The sequence below is a fragment of the Babylonia areolata genome, chromosome 18 (assembly GCF_041734735.1).
Source record: "Babylonia areolata isolate BAREFJ2019XMU chromosome 18, ASM4173473v1, whole genome shotgun sequence".
NCBI classification, from domain to species: domain Eukaryota; kingdom Metazoa; phylum Mollusca; class Gastropoda; order Neogastropoda; family Buccinidae; genus Babylonia; species Babylonia areolata.
In genome coordinates this window covers 59,878,670-59,901,540 of record NC_134893.1, presented here as the reverse complement: position 1 = coordinate 59,901,540, position 22,871 = coordinate 59,878,670, and the positions used below count along the sequence as shown (strand labels likewise).

At 42.5% G+C, this 22,871-nt stretch overlaps 1 protein-coding gene across 1 annotated transcript in view; it reads left to right on the top strand.

Moving 5' to 3' along the window:
• Window positions 1-3,682: 3,682 nt before the first annotated feature.
• The window catches only part of LOC143292298 (neuropeptide S receptor-like), a 37,883-nt gene continuing 18,694 nt past the window's right edge, over window positions 3,683-22,871 (top strand). The window contains exons 1-4 of the mRNA XM_076602485.1: window positions 3,683-3,844; window positions 4,768-4,906; window positions 5,777-5,880; window positions 19,474-19,579. Of these exons, the coding sequence (XP_076458600.1) occupies window positions 3,683-3,844; window positions 4,768-4,906; window positions 5,777-5,880; window positions 19,474-19,579 (511 nt within the window). The remainder of the gene's footprint in view (window positions 3,845-4,767; window positions 4,907-5,776; window positions 5,881-19,473; window positions 19,580-22,871) is intronic.

Sequence of the window (22,871 nt, the reverse complement as noted above, 5' to 3'; positions counted from 1 at the left end):
TGTGCCATTTCAATTATTATTCCATTGTATTCTCCAATCAGCGTAAATCTGGGTGACAGATGATTGCCCGAATACACAGTCAGCGTGATTTAACACGGCTGACTTGACTGAAATTCCAAGAATAAACAACGCGAAGCAAATCAGAACAGAACTTAGCAGAGCAAACAATTACAACAACAATTTGTCGATTCATTTGCTGCTCTCTTGTTTGTTTATCCAATAAAGCAGTATTCAGTTCTCATTCTATATCTCTCTCTTTCTCTGATTATCTATGTTTCTTTGTGTGGATCTATATATCTATCTGAATGTTTAATTTTGTAAAAGCAATAATCGTCCCACTCACACTTTTCTCCCTTTCTCGCTCTTTGAACGTTTATTTTCCTCAGAGCAAATGCGTATCGGAACATTGAACACATACACACACGCACGCACGCATGCACGCACGCGCGCACGCACGCGCGCGCGCGCGCACACACACACACACACACACACACACAGACACAGCCACACAAAAGACACAGGCACGGACACAGACACAGACACACAGAGAGTCACACACACACACACACACACACACACACACACACATACACAGACACACCGACACCGACACACACACACACACACACACACACACACACTGACATACTCTCTCTCTGTCTGCCTCTCTGTCTCTGTCTGTTTCTCTGTTTCTATTAATCTGTCTCCGTCTCCCTCTCTCTTCTTACCTCCCACCTTCACACACACACACACACACACTCACACACACACACACACACACACACACACACACACACACACACACGCGCGCACACGCGCACGCATGCACATACACAGAGACACAGCCACACACAGACACAGCCACAGCCACAGACACACACACACACACACAGACAGACACACACACACACACACACACACACACACACACACACACACACACACACACACACACACACACACACACACCTCCCTTGCTTTCTGTGATTTATTTTCTCCGCCCGTTTCTCTTTGTTTTCCATGTATATGTGGTTCGTCCGTCGGGGTCGACGAGGACCATCTAGTCATCCTGGGGGTGGGTGGGTTGGGTTCTGTGGGTGCGCAGATGACTGATCAGGCCAATCCGCGCCCGGAAGGTTCTTACGCAGTGTGGACAGGGGGTGGTGGCGGCTGTCGGGGACTTGCTGGCACTGCTTTTCCTGGCCTGTCTGCGTTGCTCTGCTGCAGCGATTCTCCCTCTCCAGTTACATACATACATACATATATATATATATATATATATATATATATATATATATATATATATATATATATACACCCACTTCCCCACCTCTCTTTCTCGTCGCTTCTCTTTATATGTCTGTGTCATTGTGATTTTCTAATGGTTAGATAAACGCTTTTCTCATGTTTTTTATGCTGATATTTTCAGACAGGATCCGCATCCATATCCAGACCCACAGAACAAGCGTTGTGCTTTGACTGAGCGCGCTCTCTGTCTTGCTGGAGGCGTTCAACACAGCAGCAGTAGCAGCAGCAGCAGCAACAACAACAACAACAGCAGCAGCAGCAGCAACAACAACAACAACAGCAGCAGCAGCAGTAGCAGCCCTGCTTTTGCGTTGCATTGGACACCAGACGTATATAACAACATGACTGCGTTTACATATCGTGGACAAGCAGGAAGAAAAAGACGTTTACCATCAGTGTCTGATTCCCTGAGGCATCCAGCATAAGTGTTTCTTCAGTGATTGTTAAGGACGTCACTTTGTAATCTGACCCCCGAGACATCCAACAATAGTGTTTCTTAACTGACTCCGGAGACGTCCATCGTTTTCCCATTCTGACTGCGTCATTGGTATGTGAGATATCCACTGTGTGTTACTGTGACTTCTTCAGTGATTCTTTGGACGTAAGCTGTGTGAAATCACAACTAGCTCAGTCACTTCTGGGATATACTCAACATCGCCATCATCATTGTTTTGTGACTTTTGAGAATCCACTCTGGAGAATCATAACTACAGAGTTCACTGGATCCTTAATTAAACCAACCCACTCCTAAGACTCATCACCGCCGATTTGAATGTAGAGTATCAGCAGTGCAATGCAGTGACTTCGGGATCATCCAATATACAATCATACTGAGCTACTTGGCATCATCTGCCTTACGAAATCAGCATACATACAGAAGAATAGAATAGAATAAAATAAATTGTATTTGTCATGGAACCTTTAGGTTTATAAGACACGAGGCACACACACACACACACAAGCACACACAGTGTTAACGTGGTTTGTGGAACAACATTGAAACACATATTTCCCCAACATTAGTTGTACATCGTTCACTGGCATCAGCTGACTAGTAACATTACCCATGTCTTGAATCGTCCTCCACGCTTCCCTACAGCGGCCAATAACTGCACCCCTCTCCTGACCACCCGCCAGTCAGTCTCTCTCCGCCTCTCGTACCAGTGAACGTGAGAAAGTACTGTGTCCCGCGCCAACACGGTCCACAATACGAGATTACTGTCAGCTTAGTTTGACTGGAGCAGAAAAGAGAGTGACGTGCCACAGCTCTCGGCTGACGGAACACCATCTCTTTGAGGCCACACTCCACAGAGAGCAATTTCCTGGTGCCCGTAATTACGTCTTCAGAAAACGTGCTCTGTCCCTGAGAGTGGCAGACGGTGGAATGAAACAGTGGCGGTGCCATAGACAGGGTTAATAGTGCTGTAGACAGGGATAATAGTGCTATAGACTAGGTTAATAGGTCGTGGCCATTTGGGGTCTTACACCCTCTCCCTTGCTGTAAGAGAAACTACACAACGCACATCGTGTGCCATCAAAGACGATGGCGTAGAAAGCAACAAAGATTTCGGCACTGACACTGTAGCTTTACATTTCTACAAAAAGTGACACATTACGTTCATCTGGTCAGCGTGGGTTACTTAAAAATCCAGAAGACATACAGAGATGGGTTGTTCTGTATTCCTCACCACGTCCTAAGACACCACAAGTGGCCAAATCAGAATGGACTCTAGAGGACTGAGGATATTCAAGGCTGCTTAGCCGAATGACAACCACCCCACTGACTTCGATCCTTATTGTACAGACGGCTAGTGATACCAATGTGAGATTCGTCACACACCATATATTTTGACAACGATCAGAAAACCTCATCTGAACAGCAGAAAAATCAATTTAGCCAAAAGGAATCAATACAAAGAAATAGCACGAATAAACAAATAAAGAGCAAACAAACAAACAAGTGAATGCTGAATGAATGAATGAACAACTAATTGATTTACTAACTGAATGAATAATAGATAACTGTAAACAAAAGATGAATGAATAAATAAGCAAACAAAGTATCAAATAAATAGAGAAATAAATAAACAAACAAACGAACAATAAATAAGTAAATAAAGGATGAATACACAAAGAAGCAAACAAACACATATCAAATAAATATGTAAGTAGATGAACAGACAAGCGAATGAATAAATAAATAAATAGATAAATAGATAGTTAGATAGATAAATAAATGAATGAATGAATACGCGAACCAAGGGTGAAGCGTTCTTAACACACGCTCTGTGGTCATTCAACCACACAATCATCGGAACCGTGCCGTCCACAGTCATCTCAAAAGGGACATCCTAAAGGGCCACAACTCTCCGCGATGGGTTCCATCACCCACCCCACCCTCGCCATCCGCCCTCTGGTCCCCGAAACCACCAGCGTTCACCCTGTGCCAGGGTTCGAGTCCTCCCTGTCCTACGGGATCTCCAACGCATCCAGAAACAACGGTTCGCAGGACCATCAGGAGGTGGAGTATTGGAAGGTGAGTCCTGCTGGTGATGTTGTGAGTGGGTCAGTGTTGTGTTGTGTTGTGTTGTGTTGTATCGTAAGTGTGTGTGCCTGTTGTATTGTAATGTGTTGTGTTGTATAGTGTTGTATTGTGCTGTGTTTCTTTGCGTTGCGTTGCGTTGCGTTGCGTTGCGTTGCATTGCATGGTAATGTATCGTATCGTATCGTATTGTATTGTATTGTATTGTATTGTATTGTATTGCATTGTTTTTTGTCACAACATATTTGTGTGAAATTCGGGATGCTCTTCACGGGATGAGCAGACCGTCGCGATATCGCGCCATCCATTTTTTCTCTCCTTTTTTTGTTAGCAAGTGTTTTTTTTCTACATAATTTTGCCAAGGACAAATGTTTTGTTCCCATGGGTTCGTTTACATGCGTAAACTGCATGTTGCACACGGGGTATCGATTTTCGAGTTCGAGTCCCACACATGGTCCTAGATACTCATTTCCACCTCCAGTTGCCAGAACTTGAGTGGTGGCTTGGGTGCTGGTCTTTCAAATGAGACGGTAAATGCTGATGTCGCTGATTGTGGTGAACAGATATGCATCCTCCTCCTCCTCCTCCTCCTCCTCATCATCATCATCCTTATCATCATCGTCATGTTGTCAAAGACGCATAGATCGTGTTAACTGATAATGTTGTTGTTGATGATCGTGGTAAACAAATATGCGTCATCATCATCATCATCGTCGTCGTCGTCGTCGTCGTCTTCATGATCGTCGTTGTCATGTTGTCCAAGACGCACAGATCGTGTCAATTGGTAATACTGATGTTGACGATTGTGGTAAACAACTTTGTATCCTCCATCTCCTCCTCCTCTTCCTCCTCCTCCTCCTTCTCCTTCTCCTCACCATGACGACCACCATGACCGTGCCCAATGTGCTGTGTTGCAGGACGCCCAGATCGGGTTCCTGGTGATGCTGATGCTGACCATCGTGGTGGGAAACTCGGTGGTGCTGTCCACCATCACGCAGTCCAGGAAGAGGCGCAGGACCCGCATGAACTTCTTCATCATGCACCTGGCCGTCTGTGGTCAGTGGATCCACACACACACACATACACATGCACGCACGCACGCACGCACGTACGCACACATACACACACGCACACACACACACACACACACACGCACACACACACACACACACACACACACACACACACATCCCTTTGGTTGAAACAGTATGTTATTTGAAAAGAGGATGAGTTCGACAGTAAAGTCCGTCACTCCTTTCTTCGCTCCCTTTGCTCACTGTCCCGATCTGCGTTCAGTCACTCATCCATGCTGTCGCTGTGTCAAGCACAATCGGCTGTTGCTGTTTCTCTGTCCTGGACTTTGTGCTTGAACAAATCTCCCTCTTCGTTTGGTCAAACCCTTGCACTCAGCTCATTTAGGACTGGCGGTCAAACGTTAAAAACCACTTCTTTCCAAACCACTTCCTCCATACCCTTTACTTTCCCGTCCATAGTATCTTTGGTGTTCTCTCTACATGTATTTATAGTTTTTTTTAATGTTTTTTTGATCCATTTTATTTTTGTTTATTGTTATGCTTGCGTGGGTTATATTTGCGTGTGAAAGTAAGATGTGAAAACACTGATTTATTTCCGCAGAAGATCACTATAATTAACAGAAAAAGGGTGGAAAAATCAGTCCAGGTACGTCTGCACAAAGGTGTTGCGTTTTCTTGTAGCGGGAGTACGCAATACCTTGGAGAGGGATTTTTTCTGAACTTTCGCGGACATGTTGGTCAGGGGCCAGTGATAATGTGTCACACTCGTGGTGGTTGGGGTGGACTGTATGTAATGTCATCAATGTTAACTGTGTGTATGGGGGAATCGGATGACGAAAAGAAATGTGTATTTTACAGACAGTCAGTAGAATGTTCGAATCCCTGTTTTTAGACCTGCTGACGGGACCACTGGTGGTACTGGCCGACTTGATTCAGAAGCTGACCACATACTGGTACGCTGGGGACGCCTTGTGTCGGATTCATAAGTTTACCCAGGTAAATAATAAATGTTTAGTGTTGCCGTTGGGACTAATTGTCATCACTGTATTTCTCTGTCTGTCTGTCTTATTTTTTCTGTCTATCTTTGTATCTGCTGGCCCCCTCCCTGTCCCCCTCCTACCTCTCATCCCACCCCTCCGCCGTCTCCAGTACTTCTTCTCTCTGTCTTTCCCCCCCTTCTTTCTCCCTCTTTCTTTGTCTGTCTCTGTCTGTCTGTCTGTCTGTCCGTGTGCCTGCCTGCATCTATCTGTCTGTCTAAATATGTATGTATGGATCTGTCTATTTGTCTACCTATCTGTCTATCTGTCTATCTATCTATCTTCTCTCTGTCTCCCTCTCTCTCCCTTTCTACCCGTCTCCCTCTATATCAGCGCCTTTGAAATGAGAAAGTATGTTATTGTTTCGTTTTTTTTCAAAGAGGTTTTCAGCATTGAAAGACATAAAGGAAAAGGAATTGAGCAGAAGGAGGAAAGAAGAAGAAGAAGAACAAGAAGAAAGACAAGAAGAACAACAAGAACAAGAAGAAAAAAGAAAAAGAAAGACAAGAAAGGATGCAAAAAAAGAGGGAGGGGGGTGAGTGGTGGGGTGTGTGGTGTGGTGGGGGGGGGGGAAGGGGGGGGGGGAGAAGACATTTATCGTGACAGCAACAGCAGCAGCAGCCATGGGATCAGTAATGACGGCATTACCAGAAACAGCAGCAGCGTGAGCACGGGCAACGGTAGTACAATCCTGCTGATAGGGCAACTGTTGCTATGGCAACAGTGATACTGGAAGACCAGAGTTTACGCAGCAGAGCTGGTAAGTTGATCGTAAGTTGACGAAAGAAGGCGTCGAGATATAGCCTTCCACACCCACACATCCCAAAAAGAAAAAAAAAAAGAAAAAGAAGAAAAAGAGAAAACACTGAACGAACTAATGAAAGAATAAAGGAAATATCAAATTGACAAATAAACGTTGGGATGAATAAATGAAACTAGATTCATAGATAAACAAATGAACGAATTGATAAATAGAATATGAAGAAGTAAGGAAATAAATCAAGACATTGATTAAATAATAAAACTATAAATCCGAAAAGGAAGCAAAAATGAGATTCACAAAAGAAGTCTTTGTAACAGCAATACCGTTCCGCTCATATTACAAGCACACGTGTTGCACACAACTATTTTTTTCCCTTTATTCATTCATTTACTCGTTGGTGCATTCGTTCATTGGCTTATTCGTTTACGCATGTGCACACAGCCCAGTCGACTTTCATTATTGATTAATTTACTCGTTGCTGCTTTCGTTCATTCAATTTTTTATTCATTCACTCATTCCTTCAACCAGCAGCCAACCAAGCAACCATCCACTAGTTTCCTTCAGCAATAGAATTTTCCCCTATAAGTCAGATGAGCGACAATACAAACAAAAGTGGATCAGTGGAAGGAATCCGTGCAGTTCAGCGTATAACACACACACACACACACACACACACACACACACACACACACACACACACACACACACACACACATCAATAGACTTGACACCCAGACAGGCTATTTTTAGACTGACACTGATTGACAGATGCCAACACCTGGCAACTGGCATGAACATGATGAAGGTCACATTGCACAGCTCTGATACTGGATTTTTTGACTCGCATAATTTGCGTCCGAACTTTTAGATATTTTGCAGACTTGTTGATGATACCTAAGATTACTGGGTGAAAATTTTCAATGAATTCGGTTTCTCTATCACTAAGAAAATACTTGTCAAAATGCGGTTCACTTTTGTTTGGACGCCCGATATATATACACCTTGCGATGTCATGTTTCATCGAAAATTAATCTTTACTACATCCAAGGACCCTGCATACATGTCCAGAAGGTGTTCAGTACATCAGCAGCGACATGCTTTGTACAGTGTCTGCACAAGGAGTGTCCACAAAGTACGGTTAGTCGTACCACATGATCAGTCAACACAGTGCTTCACAGTGCGTGTTGCCAAGATTCAAGACTTTTATTCCAAAATGTCCCCTTGGCGGCACATGAAAAAACCAACAAAATTGGCAAAAGGCAAACAATACATAGCGACAATGTGTGTGGTACTGTTACACAGTACATGACGGACTGGTAATTTTTAAGTGAATGAAATGATGCTGTGTTTAGAGTATCATATGAACACAAATCATCTAATTTCACATAAAACAAATTGCACTGACAGTAACTAACCCAGAGTGCCAACTATTTGCCTTCTGTCTTTCTGATTCGGTTTTGTCCTACCCCAATTTTTTTTTTAAAGAGTAATCAGGGAAAATATTTCCCTTGGCAATCTCGTGCTTTTCTGGTGTTTAGGGAAGAGTGTGCGGCAAGTGAGGTACTTACAGCAAAGAAGGTTGGAACGAAAGAGGGACAGTAAGAAAAACAGAAGGAAAGGAAGACAAGAAAAAAAGAGAAAGAAAAATACACACACACACACATACACACACGCGTGCGCGTCTAATATCATTCAGGGTGAACAGATGTCAATGAAAGAAGAAATTACCCACCCATCTACCTGCCCACCTAACCACCCACCCACACACCAAGTTTGTAGCTATGGAAATGATAAAAACCCCCAAAAAACCCCAAAGACCCCAAAGCAAAACAGTGAGTCCAACACAACTGAATGTCCATTCAGCAATAACAGGCCCCCCAGGACAGGTCTTAAGCCCGTGGCGATCATTGAAGGATCTGGAGACATGCCAATATTAACACCCCCACGTTTTCTTCCTTCGTTTTTGTACTGCGTTCGAGAAGGCGTTCAGCTTAAAGGTGAGAAGGAAGGTGGGGATAGAGTAGGAAAGAGGAAGAAGAGGAGGAAGAGGAGGAGGACGAGTAGAAGAAGAAGAAGAAGGAGGAGTAGAAGAAGAAGAAACACCAACAGCGTTAGCAGCAGCAGCAGCAGTAGTAGTGACAGCAGCAGCAGCAGCAGTAGTAGTAGTAGTAATAGTGGCAGCAGCAGCAGCAACAGCAGCAGTAGTAGTAATAGTAATAACAGTAATAGCTGTAACACAGCAGCAGGAGTAGTGGTAGCAGAAGGAATGCAAGCTAACTAGTAGAAGGAGACAACAACGCCTATGACGACGAAGAGGAAAGAAGGAAAGAAGTCGACGACGAAAGCTGACAACAAACGAGAGAAAAAAAATAAAGAAAGAAAGGAAGAAAGAAAGAAAGAGTACGGGGGAGGAGAGACTGGGAGACTTTGGGTGAAGCAGACAGAAAGAGAGAAGTAATGGAAAGTCAGGGATAGGGACTGTAGTGGCCACTGTAAAAACAAAACTCCGCTTCGCCCTCCTCCAGTCCGGAAAAACCCCATAGCAAAACAAAACAGAAAAATCCACAACGCCCACCCCGATTCTCCCCACACTCCCCCCTCTTCCTCCTCCCCTTCCCCCTTCCCCGTCAAACACCTCCTCCTCTCCTCACATAAACATATAGTTCACTACAAGCCACACTTTTCCCAGTTTCCCCAAAGAACAAGCTCTGTAAATAGAAGGGAGCTGGCGTTCTGTGTTGCTTGCTAAGGGACCTTGCTTCTCTCGACTTCCATACAAGCGGGACGTGGCGTTGGCCACATTGGCTCCCTCTCACTATTGAAAAAAATTGCTTCGCTGTCGGAGAATGTAAGCAGTTCCTTTTATCTGTGATTGTTTTTCTTGTGTTTTCTTTCCCCTTTTTCCCCGCCATGTCGTTGTCGCTGTCCTCTTGTTGTTCTTACTGTTCTTCGTGTTCTTGTTCTTGAATCTTGTTGTTTTTGTTGCTCTTGAATTTTGTTGTTTTTGTTGTTGTTATTGTCCTTCTCCTATTTCTCGTGGAAAAGAAACCCTATTGCAGTTCTCACTACACAGCTGAAATCGATTACGACTCGGCCTTGGCATACTGATGATGTTGACAGAAACACTACAAGTTCTGAGGATCTGCATATTGAGCCAGCCTGTATCTCTCTCCCAATTCCTGATCCCATAACAAATCTGTGAGCTTGCATGTGCGTGCGTGCTTATGCGCACACACACACACACACACACACACACACCTCAACACATGCATACACACGCACACGCACACACGCGCGCACAGACAGACTGACAGACAGACAGACAGACAGACATACACCATACACACACACACACATACACACTCACACACACACACACACACACACAAACACATAGAGAAAGATATGATCTTCTATATAGTTTCCCAGAAAAAAAGAAAGTTTTTCACACATATTTTTTTTACGCACACGACCGTTTTATTATCATATAATCTTGAAGCAAACTTGTTCAAGGTAAGTGAGTGATTTCCAATGCAAATCATGTAAAGAAGCACAGCCTATCTCCCTTGTCGACCTTCACCTTTAGATCAAACAGAAATATCCAAAATATGCAACAACACGGTTCTTCAAATCCAGTTCTGAATGTAAACAATCTTCACAATGGCATATTTACTTTCGATGTTGTACTGAATGTCAATTGTCGCGTCAGAAGAAGTTTCTCGTGACATACCAGCGAAAGTTTTGAGAGAACTTTGTATTGCAGACGGAAAGTTTTTATTTCTGTTAAAACTTGATACAAATAATGTATTTCGTTTAATCTTTACGACACTTCTGTGATCATTCAGAAGACACGAACAGACGTTAATATTAAGGGGAAAAGTTGCAAGGGTTTCTGGATATTTTGAATTTCGCTTTAATGGATATTTCGTGGATGTCACAGAGAGAGAGAGAGAGAGAGAGAGAGAGAGAGAGAATATGAAATTGAAGACCCCCTTCCACCCCCCAAAATGGTACTCTTAGAATGTGTCCATCTAAAGTTCACAAAAGAGACTAAGATTGCGTATTGACCGTATTGTACAGTGAGAAATCCCAGAAGAATTTTTTTTTGTTTTTGCCTCGTAGCTCTGTAAGGTCCTTCATTCATAATGTTTGTTACATTTTGCAACGAACACAACTCGAGAAGGGGAAGGAAATAAGAGAACAAAGTTGGGTAAAAACGAGGTTGGGATACCCACGAAAAATCAGGTTGGAAGACACAAAACATGTTAAGATGTCTTTTACATATTCAAGGCTTTTCAGATTCATTCCATAGGAACGGGGAAGGGAGAGAGATTTGATTAAACTACATTCTGAATGCCCATGCTGTTTAGCCAAAGTTCTTCGGTAAATCCTCATGCATCGGAACTCATCTGTGGCATCGGAAAATGAACATTCACCAGAATCGATGGCTCCCTGTGGAAGTGCTGGCTTTGGCATCTCCACAGAACGAGCATGGGAGTTGATACGTAAGCGGGGGGTGGGGGTGGGGGTGGGGGTGGGGGAGTTAGAACGAACGGAATACGGCTAATGCCATTGAAATAGAGCAGCAGAAAAAATAAACAAATATAAATAAATAAATAACATCATCACAACAAAACAGAATCGAATTTGTATCGTTTCCCCACTTTATCCATCCAGCATGTGGAAGGCTACTGGCCCCATGACAGGCCCTGACACACCCCTCCCGTCTTACTGTCACTCCATTGGCTTCCCGTCTCACGAAGGATGGGGAATGATATCAGCGTTCTTTGCAACAAATCCCAGAACAGAATCGCCCATTCTTATCATTGTGACTGCCTTCACCCTTGCGTGCCATCACGCTCTTTCCTATCAGCTACCATTCCAATGCGCGTGTACTTACACGTGTATGTGTGTGTATGCGAGCGTGAGTGTGTGTTTATACGCGCGCGCGCGCGTGTATATATATATATATGTGTGTGTGTGTGTGTGTGTGTGTGTGTGTGTGTCCTTGTACACTCCACTCTGTACTTCTGCAAGTACAGTTTACCTCTCGTGGCCATCAGCCACCTCACCCTTCCTCACATCACCCCCATTATACCCCCCTCCCCAACGCTCTTTTTCACCCTTTTGGATGATGACGGTCACAGCGGTGAAAAGCCCTAAAGCATGGCGTTGAAGAGGCGTGTAATTGTACATTGATACTTGCATTCGTATCCACCAGTACCAGCAGCAAACGACACCCAGACCGTCACCACATCCGTCAAGCCAGGTCCAGGCTCCACTAATCACATCAGTGACGACACGCCATCCTTGGTCCGGGAGCTGGAGGAAACGTTCAATGCTTCGTTCCCGAGAATGGCGGAATGAATGGCAGCAGAAAGGCAGGGTGGGGGTAGTGGGGGTGGGGTGTGGAGGAGGGGGTAGGGGGCGGATGACTGGGACCCGAGGGGGACAAAGCTTTCGTCTGATTGCAGGATTACTGTCCTCAGCGACCATTCTGTACAGACAGGGCTCTGATCTCTGTCCTGTGTCGTCTGACTTGTGAGCTCTGAGCTCTGTCATCAGCACAACTCACTGTCCCACACCTGCATTTCGCCAGTCTTTTCAGGTGCCGATGGTCTTTCCCGTTCTGAAACATGTTTATTCCATTTTGATAGCGCAACATAAACAACAATAAACAAACCCGGAAAGCTATGGAAAACAGAAAACATAAAAAATAGCTCTTTAGCATGATTAAGCTTGTTTCAGCACACTCAAATGAGAAAAGCACCCATAAGAACAGAAATGCATAGACATAAAACATAGATGAATAGACACAAGAACATAGATAAATAGACAGACTGAACAGTTTCATATTATTATGAAATGTTGTCATTCACATGAACATGATAAGTGGACATCACATTGAATTCTTGTATACGCACACACACACACACACACACACACACACACACACACACACACACACACACACACACACACACACACACAGAGACACACAAATCAAATAAAAACATTTCTGATATTATAAACGACAAGGTTTTCATTGATAGCCAAAAAAAGTGATGGATCACTTGCGATATATGATATGTATGACAGCCATCTTGCAGAAAATGCATGTTGCCTTGTTTTTCTCTCACTGATATCCTGTTGCCAGCATGTGGTAAGAATTGCCCAGGAAGAAATCCCTCCGATTCTTGATAAAGTGGACTTCACATCTGCTAGGAAACATTTCACAAAGGTAACATTTCATCAGTCTCGAAGGATTCCAAAGACCTTTTCAATGTATATGATGATGATGATATGATGATGATCTGGATACTTATATAGCGCCTATCCGCGTCGAAGACCAAGCTCAAAGCGCTTTGCAAACACGGAGTCATTTACACAACAGGCTGCCTACCTGGGTATAGCGGACTGACAGCTGCCATTTGGCGCTCATCATTCGTTTCCTGTGTCATTCAATAAGGTCTCAGTCATGCACACATTATACTCATGCAACCATTCACGAATTCCTCACATTGTCCGTGAACCATGCTCCTCACACTGCTGTGTGCCTGCTGTGGAGCGGAGTTCGACTTGTTGACGTACTTAAGGACACATTGTTTAGGGCTGGGCCTTGGTATAGTGAAGGCTGCATTGATTGAGGGGTTGAGACCTGGAATTAGAATCAGAATCAGAACCATATTTATTTGTCATGAAAACTGTAAAGTGTGTGTCCAACAGGTGGATTTGTTTTGGAGTGTGATGGACATCACATTGCAGGGAGTCTTTCCTTGTAAGCAGTATCCACTGATGTGTCCAAAATAGACACCTGGATGTGTGTCCCGATAGGAGATCCGTCTGGAGTCCCAATAAGGGTAAAAGAGGGAAGGGTGGGATGGGGGAGGGGGGTGGTGAGGGCGTCAAAAGCGAAGTGAAATTCTGAGAGGGGTGAAATCTTGGCTGCTGTTCCGGGGTATAGTTTTGGATACCATGCTGTCCGCTCCGCGTATTTTTTATTATGTCAGTGCGTCACTCTGGTCAGTGCATCACTCAGGTCAGTGCATCACTCAGGTCGGTGCGTCACTCAGGTCAGTGCATCACTCAGGTCGATGCATCACTCAGGTCGGTGTGTCACTCAGGTCAGTGCATCACTCAGGTCGGTGTGTCACTCAGGTCAGTGCATCACTCAGGTCAGTGCATCACTCAGGTCGGTGTGTCACTCAGGTCGGTGCGTCACTCAGGTCAGTGCATCACTCAGGTCGGTGTGTCACTCAGGTCAGTGCATCACTCAGGTCGGTGTGTCACTCAGGTCAGTGCATCACTCAGGTCGGTGTGTCACTCAGGTCAGTGCTGAGCTCCAGGCCTTCTCTCATTGCTGTAAAATAAAAACAAAAATACAAGAAAACAAAAAAACAAACAAAAGACAAAAGCAACAACAACAAAAACAAACAAAACAAACAAAAAACAACAAACAAAACAACAACAGCAAACAAACAAGCGAAAAAAACAGTCGTTTCAGTTTTCAGCCACCTATACAACTTGAAGCATTTATCGCTGTGCATGCTGTCAACGCACAGACACTCGTGTTTCCCAAGGTTAACAAATGCAACGAGTGCTGAGGAGTTTGAGGCTGAAAGGTGCGAGCAAAAGAGAAGAGACAGCACCGCTGAACACTGTCCTGGTACATGTTGCAACATGGCCAGAATAACCCGTGGATACGTAGAGAACAGTACTGCTGACAAAGAAAGGCTCCCTTCGTGTCCATCACATACATATTATGCCAGCTCTTAAAATGATGATGATCATTAAAAAAAAATCATACTAATTATAATGGAAATCTTATGTCGCCTTCCAACGCTCAAGGCACTTTACAGTAACTGCAAAAAGTAATACCAACGAAACAATAATATGGCATGGTGTATAACGCAAAAAAGATAAGTTACAACATGTCACACCACTGCACCCCACCCACTCCGCACACACACAAGTATCCAAAATATCCACACGTGAAAACCGTTTTGGGGTTGTGACACACGAGACTCTCGTCAGTAAGATTCTTCAAAGGGGATGGGATTTTTTTCTTCGAAATAATGAAAGAGCATGCCTCATGTTATTGTGAAAAAAATATAAGAAAATTGTATTGCCTTCAAAACTGTATTCTAAAGAAAAGACAGGGAAAAAGAAATGAAGACAGAAATGATTAAATGAATGAAAAAGAAACGAAAAGACGGGGAAAAAAAGAAGTGCAAGAAGAAGAAGGAGAGGGAGATATGATGACGACGACGATGATGATGACAGCGACAATAATAACGAGAGAAGAAAGGAAGAAAGAAAGAAAGATAGGAAGACAGAAAGGGTGAATGAATGAAAGAAAGAAATATAGGGAATAAGAAAGAAAGAAGGAAAGAAAGAAGCAAAAGAAAGAAGGAAAGACGATTGGCTGAACAAGGAGCAAAAGATATTTGCAGCCCATAGAAACAGCAAACAGAATAAAAGAAACGGGAGAGGGCAAATTAAACCAGAGTCAAGACACAATGAACTCGCAGATTCTGCATTCGTCAGAAACCCAGGTCTATTTCCCTCCTCAAGGCAATTGTGGAAAATCTCATCAAAGGTGGAATCCGTTTGCCAGTAAAGTTGCAAATGAAATTAAGCATTTTTAAAACTTTTTTTTTTCACCCTTCAGTGGTGATGGTTTTGGGTTATGGCCGTGAATTCGACTTTAATCTTTAGGGTGGCGTTTTTTGTTGTATCGTTGAGGTAATCCTGTCCAAAGAAAAACCTGATTAGAGAATGGGAAGGGAAGGAGTAGGGACGGAGGAAGAAATGGACAGATAGATGGATGGATGGATATATATATATATATATATATATATATATATATATATAGAGAGAGAGAGAGAGAGAGAGAGAGAGAGAGAGAGAGAGATGAATATAGAGTTAGACAGACCGACAGACAGAGACAGAGGAACTGAGAAAGACGTCTGACACACACACACACACACACACGCAATATGTATATATATATATATATATATATATATATATAACACTCACGCAGGGAGAGAGAGAGAGAGAGAACTTTTCATAAACATTTATTATTTCGAAGGACCAAAAACCAAACAGTATGCTTAATTATGGCTCTCGTGTCATTCAATATCTATTTTTGTTTATATTACATGATACTCCGCTACAATTTATTCACTGTCTGGAATGGCAGGCGCAAATACAGGAAAAGACATGCTGGAACTGAGAGGGAGAGAAACAGAATGATGACATGTATAAACAGATGATGCTGTAGCCACGTGGTGCACGCTTTAAGCTTTTGTGCATTTGAAGAAGAAGAAGAGGAGGAGGAGGGTGAGGAAGAGGAGGGGGAGGAGGAAAAGGAGGAGAAAAAGGAGAAGGAGGAAAAGGAGGAGGAGGAGGAAAAAAAACCAAGAACAAGATGAAAAACACGAACAAGAAAAAGAACAAGAAATGGTATTCAATCGTTTAGTCCATGAACACATCGGGACTAACCAACCTCTACCTAAATGCCCTCCACACTCCTGTTACATGTTTTTTCCAACATTTTTATACAGATAAAGATTTTCAGATAAAAAAAGCTTTGATATATACTTTATTCGTTAGGAAGTAAAGACATAATCATGTTCTGTATTCTGACAATACCACAGCAACATAATGAAGGCAGAACAATACATGTTCAAGATCATATTAATTGCATGGTTACATTGTATAGCTTAATCATGTACGAAACATGTATATAGTGCCCATTTTTGCACAAATTTGTTATGTTCCATAGTTATTTTTAAAACATACTTGCTTTCTTCTCATGCCTGTTTCAGATGATTTAAGAACATTTCTAATGTTGGCTTTACTTTATTGATTCTACCTTTGTATACATATAATTTAGCTATCAATACAATATGATCCATCAGTTTCTATTTTGCTATGTCCGAAAAGCACCAGTGCATCATTAAGAGTAAGTATATCACAATGCAAACACGTTTCATTCAAATGTCTAACAAATTCTCCCCCAAAAAGTCGTACATGATTACACTCCCATGGAAAATGTAGAAATATTTATTTTTTTATCATCGCAGAAACTTCATTTGCTAACTTGGAGTACTCCCATGTTCATCAGAACAGAATTTGTCAAAAGAATAAGATAAGTTATTTTCATCTGAAACCATTTTAATCTCATGTCTTGAATTTTTCTTTTGTTAAACAATATTTCTTCCGAAGCTTGTTTTGAAAAAATGAAGTCACAATTTTTACAGGCATTTGTTAGTTCTGGTTTTCCAATTAAGTACATTGTTGAAACACTTCTTTCCTCTTGGATCTGTTATCATTACATTCTCATCATTGTTTTTCAATGCTGTATTCTTTCCCCTTGAAAAGCTTTTAACCGAGTTTACACAACCAAGTATTCCGACACTGGGACTCGAGTATCAAGTTTATCTTGGAATTCATAAATATCAAAAAGTCTGCCACTCTCTTTCACAAGATCTTTTACATGATAAATCCTTTCTTACCCAGTCATCGAAATACAAGACTTTGCCGTTTATCTTAAACTTGCTATTAGAAAACAAAGGTTCCATCTTGCTCGTCTTGTGCATCAGTTGTGTCACAAATTCTGAATAAATATGAAGTGCATCTTTCCAAACGGGGTTTGCTGTACGTCGTCCAACTGTTAGTAACCACTGTTACATTTATTTAGAAAAAAATCAAGTCCCTCAAGTAAAATATCCTAACCTGACATTGGAAATTAAAACAAAGCGAAAGACAAAAATAAAATAAAGCAAAAACAACAACAACAACAACAAAACAACAACCCAAAACAAACAAACAAATAACAAAAAAGGGGAAAAAAAAAGAAAATTAAAAAAAGAAAAAGAAGACCCCCCCCCCCCCAAAAAAAAAAAAAACAAAACAAAAAAAAACGACCAGCAGGAAGAAGAAGATGGACACAATAACGGCCATGTCCAAGCAGGGAATGAATGCCTGCAGCGAACACCCTGTCATTTCCCACCAGAGAATCAGGAAACAAAACTGAACACAGTCATGTAACAGTATACAGTACTTAAAAAAAAAAACCAACAAAAACAACAACAACAAAAAAACAAAAACAAAAAACAAAAAAAACACACACAAAAAAAGCATTTGCGGATTGCCAACGGGCAGCATTATTTCCTGGATGCACAGAATGTAAACCAGAGAGAAACAAAGAATGTGAAAGGTGTGAAGAAAAAAAAAAAAGGTTAATGGACTGGTCAGACAGAAAATGAGAAAGAGTGGAACAAGAAAAAAAAAGAATGAAATAAAATTGATCACAGAAGGTCCAGAATGTGGCGGTGTCATTTATTCCAAAGAAGCCGCCGGCATTCCCCCCAAAACTGAAAAAGAAGCAGAAGAAGAGGAAGAAGAAGCAACAACATGCAAACACATCAGGTCTTTTTTTTTTCCATCGTGCAATTGCACGTCTCGAGGATGTGAACCTGTTTTTTCTTCATTTTGTTTCCAAAAACCGAATTAGGGTTTTCAGATTAAAATGATTTTGAACCGTTAGAAAAAGAAGACGAAGAAGAAGAAGAAGATGATAATGATGATGATGGTGATGATAATGGTGATGAAATCACACACACACACACACACACACACACACACACACACACACACACACACACCAATACCACCACCATCATCATTACCATCGTTATCACTGCTATGAATACACAGAGGAAGATGACTGATTTGTTATATTTGCTTTTGAGTGATTTGTTGTGGGTTCTCTTTATCACTTTCTCTGTCTCTCTCCACCTGCTCCTTATCGGAATGTTCATCTGTTTGTGTGTGTGTGTGTGTGTGTGTGTGTGTGTGTGTGTGTGTGTGTGTGTGTGTGTTCGTTCGTGTACGTTTGTGTGTGTGTACACACACACACACCCACCCACACACACACACACACATATATATATATATGTGTGTGTGTGTGTGTGTGTGTGTGTGTGTGTGTGTGTGTGTACGTTTGTGTATACACACCCACACACATATATATATATGTGTGTGTGTGTGTGCGTGTGCGTGTGATGGGGGGTTAGGTTTCATTGCAGGATTCTCATGCGATAGACGGACTTTGTATTGAGGTTGAGGTGTTTGCATGCTTTTTTTGTTTGTTTGCTCTTATGTGTATTTTCTTTTCCTGTGTTCTGAACAGGATAGCAGTGGAGGGTGGAGCAACCAATTTTAATAGTAGCGATACATGTGCTTTCATTGTGTTTTGATTTACTCTCCTTTGTTCACGATTTGCTTCTTTGTCCCTCTTTAGGGCGAGGGCTGGAAGAAAAAAGAAAAGAAAAGCACATTACTTGCCTGTTGCAATTGTTGGTAAATCTTCTTCTTTTTCTTCTTCTTCGTTCGTGGGCTGCATCTCCCACGTTCACTCGTATGCACACGAGTGGGCTTTTACGTGTATGACCGTTTTTAACCCAGCCATGTAGGCAGCCATACTCCGTTTTCGGGGATGTGCATGCTGGGTATGTTCTTGTTTCCATAACCCACTGAACACTGACATGGATTATAGGATCTTTAACGTGCTTGCGTGTACACACAAAGGGGGTTCAGGCACAAGCAGGTCTGCACATTATGTTGATCAGGGAGATCGGGAAAATCTCCACCCTTTACCCACCAGGCGCCGTTACCGAGATTGGAACCAGAGTCCCTCAGATTGAAAGTCCAACGCTTTAACCACTTGGCTGTTGCGCCATCTGTTGGTAAATGATGTGTCCCTTGTACTGTGTGCAGGTGACGGTGACCTATGCCTCCACCTACATGTTGGTGGCGCTGAGTGTGGATCGTCTGGATGCTGTGGCCAGGCCCATGCGTTTCAGCAGTAGCCGTGAGTCTCTCTGTCCGTTAGTCTATCAGTTGGTCTGTCTATCTGTCTGTCTATTAATATTTTGTCTATCTGTTGGTCTGTCTGTCAGTCTCTTCTTCTTCTATTGATCAGGCAAAGGAACTCTTGCAGAAGTACAAATTATCTCCCCCTTGGTTTTCAGCCTGTGTGACAGCCCTCGTTCGAGAAGGGAGATAACTGCGTTAACGTTCTGATCACCAATGATTGGCCCAGAAATCACGTTTTAAAATTTTATTTATTTATTTTTGTTTTTTCAGAGGGTAGGAGAGGACATATCGAGTGGTGGGAAGGTGTTGAATGATGGTTGATTGATTAATGTATTTACTGTCTGTCAAGTTGAGAGACGTTGTTGACATTAAACTCAAATTTTATATCGGACTACGTAACAATTTATTGGCTGGTTTAAAAAGTTGGGCCTGAACGGTGAAATGTAATTCTTTTAATTGGAAAAGTTTTAACTCATGACATATTTTCAACCACTTCATGTGGGTAAAATGACATGCTTTTACACCAATATGCAAAGTGCGTTCAGCTGTAAATTTTCATCACAGAAACGTTTTAACTTCTTCACAATATTCTGTCAACTGTGACAGGCTGGACATGGAATGTATCAATGTCTCATGTTTTTCTTTTTTTCTTTCTTTTTTTTTGTCGTCACCCCTTTCTTTTCTAATTTTTTTCATCCCTTTCTTTTTCCTCTCTTCCCTTTCCTTCATTCGAAACATGTTGAGATATATTCATTTTTTGACACTTTTCGTTTTCTTCATCCCCTTTCTTTTTTTCTTTTCTTTTCCACTCACATTTCTTTCTGTTATTTTTTATATTTTTTATTTATTTTGTTTTTTTTAAAAAGAGGTACATATCAATCTATTTTTTTGGATAAAGATTAGGTATGTTAGGGATACTTCTATAGCACCCATCCTCGGTCAGAGACCAAGCTCTTAACCTTTTACACTCACGAAGTCTTTTGCACAACAGGCTGCTTACCTGAGCACAGCCGACCGAGAGCTCATCATTCGTTTTCTGTGTCAGTCACACACACACACACACACACACACATGTAACGTTTTACGTGTATGACCATTTGTTGTTACTGCGCCATGTAGGCAGCCATACTCCGTTTTTGAGTGAGACCATGCTGGGTATGTTTTTGTTTTTGTTTCCAAACCATCCAAACGAATTTCACATGCGTTGGTGATGTTTTACTTTTTTCAGGGATTATCTACACGCATAAACAACAACAATATGAACAACAACAACAGCAGCAACAAAACATCATCATCAACAACAACGACAAAAATAAGCAGATTTACGCTGCATGTCTCTGAACGAAAGCTTTCATGGCATCACTTTATTGGCTTTGAATGAAACTGGAAAATATAAACATATTGTCTTCGAAGCCCTATTTCATAACTCGCTGTTATGCCTCTCGCTTTTTCCTGTTTTTCTTGTATTCCTATGTTTTTGATTTGTTTTGCTTTGTTTGAGGCGAAATTCCCAAATCCCCCCCTCCACTCTCTTAGTCTCTCTCTCTCTCTCTGGTGTGTGTGTGTGTGTGTGTGTGTGTGTGTGTGTGTGTGTGTGTGTGAACGTACCAACATAAGGATGTACAATGCGTTACACATTCACATCGTTTACAGACGTTTGGTGTATCTTCTTGGCGTGTGCTGAGTGGTATGGTGTCAACTGCACTTGAAAGAAAAAAAAGACAAGAAAAAAAAAGAATTGAATACATATGAATATATAAAGAAATAGAGATAACTACGAGTAAATAATTATATTAAAAAATATAGATAACAGCAAATAAATGGGTGAATGAATGAATGATAAATGAGTAAGTGAACAGAAAAATAGATAAATGAAAAAATAAAAAAATAAATAAACGAACGAACAAACGAAAGACCAACCAAACACACAACGAACCAAACAAACAAACAAAAAATCAAATAAATAATCTGGCTGCCATCATCATCATCATGACGGCGAATGCTGCCCCTCCCTGAAGACCAGTGTGTGTTGTGGAAAGGCAGCATGTCACGGCTATCATGCACGATGGGCACAGCACGATGCACATCAATCACACAGCAGCTGACATGCTGCACGTGCACCGCGGCAGTCCGCTGTTGTTGACTGATCGCATGTTGTCACGTGTCCGTGACGCGATGAATGATGGGTGGTAGGGGTGCGGATGGGGGCATGGGGAGAGGGTGGGGGGTCGGTCTTGGAGGTGTGATGTCAGTGGCATCGTGCCGAGTTCTGATGAATGAATCGTTCAATGGGTTTTTCACACGTCGTGGTCTTTCTCTTTTTTTCTTAATACTTTTTAAACCAGCCCCAACACTCAGCTTATATCACAGATTGACATAAGTTTACAGTTGGACCAACAGCAAAGTGAGAGCTGTATTATCAATGATTTATTTATTGCTTAGTCTTTTGAGAAAGGACTATGACTCTCAAACTAGGAGGCAAGATTACACTGGCTGTTAATGCTGCAGCCTTGGGGGCTAGTTGGCCTTTGGGAACCATCCCAACACACACTGTCCTAAAACCCTCTTGGCCGAGAGAGTGGGGGATGTAACTTGGGCAAGACACTATTCATCATAATCAAAATCTAGCCCAGATAGTCGGGACGGCATTTGCCTCCTCTGCTACTCTGATGGTCAAAGTTGAAACCGATTGACTATCATGCATTCTTTTTACTAACTTGGAGTTGTAGCTTAGTGGTAATGCTGTAACCAAGTGGTAATGCTGTAGCGTAGTGGCAGTGCTTTAGCCTTGTAGCAATGCTGTAGCCTAGTGGCAGTGCTGTAGCCTAGTGGCAGTGCTGTAGCCTTGTGGCAGTGCTGTAGCCTAGTGGCAGTGCTGTAGCCTAGTGGCAGTGCTGTAGCCTTGTGGCAGTGCTGTAGCCTAGTGGCAGTGCTTTAGCCTAGTGGCAGTGCTGTAGCCTAGTGGTAATGCTGTAACCAAGTGGTAATGCTGTAGCGTAGTGGCAGTGCTTTAGCCTTGTGGCAGTGCTGTAGCCTTGTGGCAGTGCTGTAGCCTAGTGGCAGTGCTGTAGCCTTGTGGCAGTGCTGTAGCCTAGTGGCAGTGCTGTAGCCTTGTGGCAGTGCTGTAGCCTAGTGGCAGTGCTTTAGCCTAGTGGCAGTGCTGTAGCCTGTGGTAATGCTGTAGCCTAGTGGCAGTGCTGTAGCCTAGCGGCAGTGCTGTAGCCTGTGGTAATGCTGTAGCCTTGTGGCAGTGCTGTAGCCTAGTGGCAGTGCTGTAGCCTAGTGGCAGTGCTGTAGCC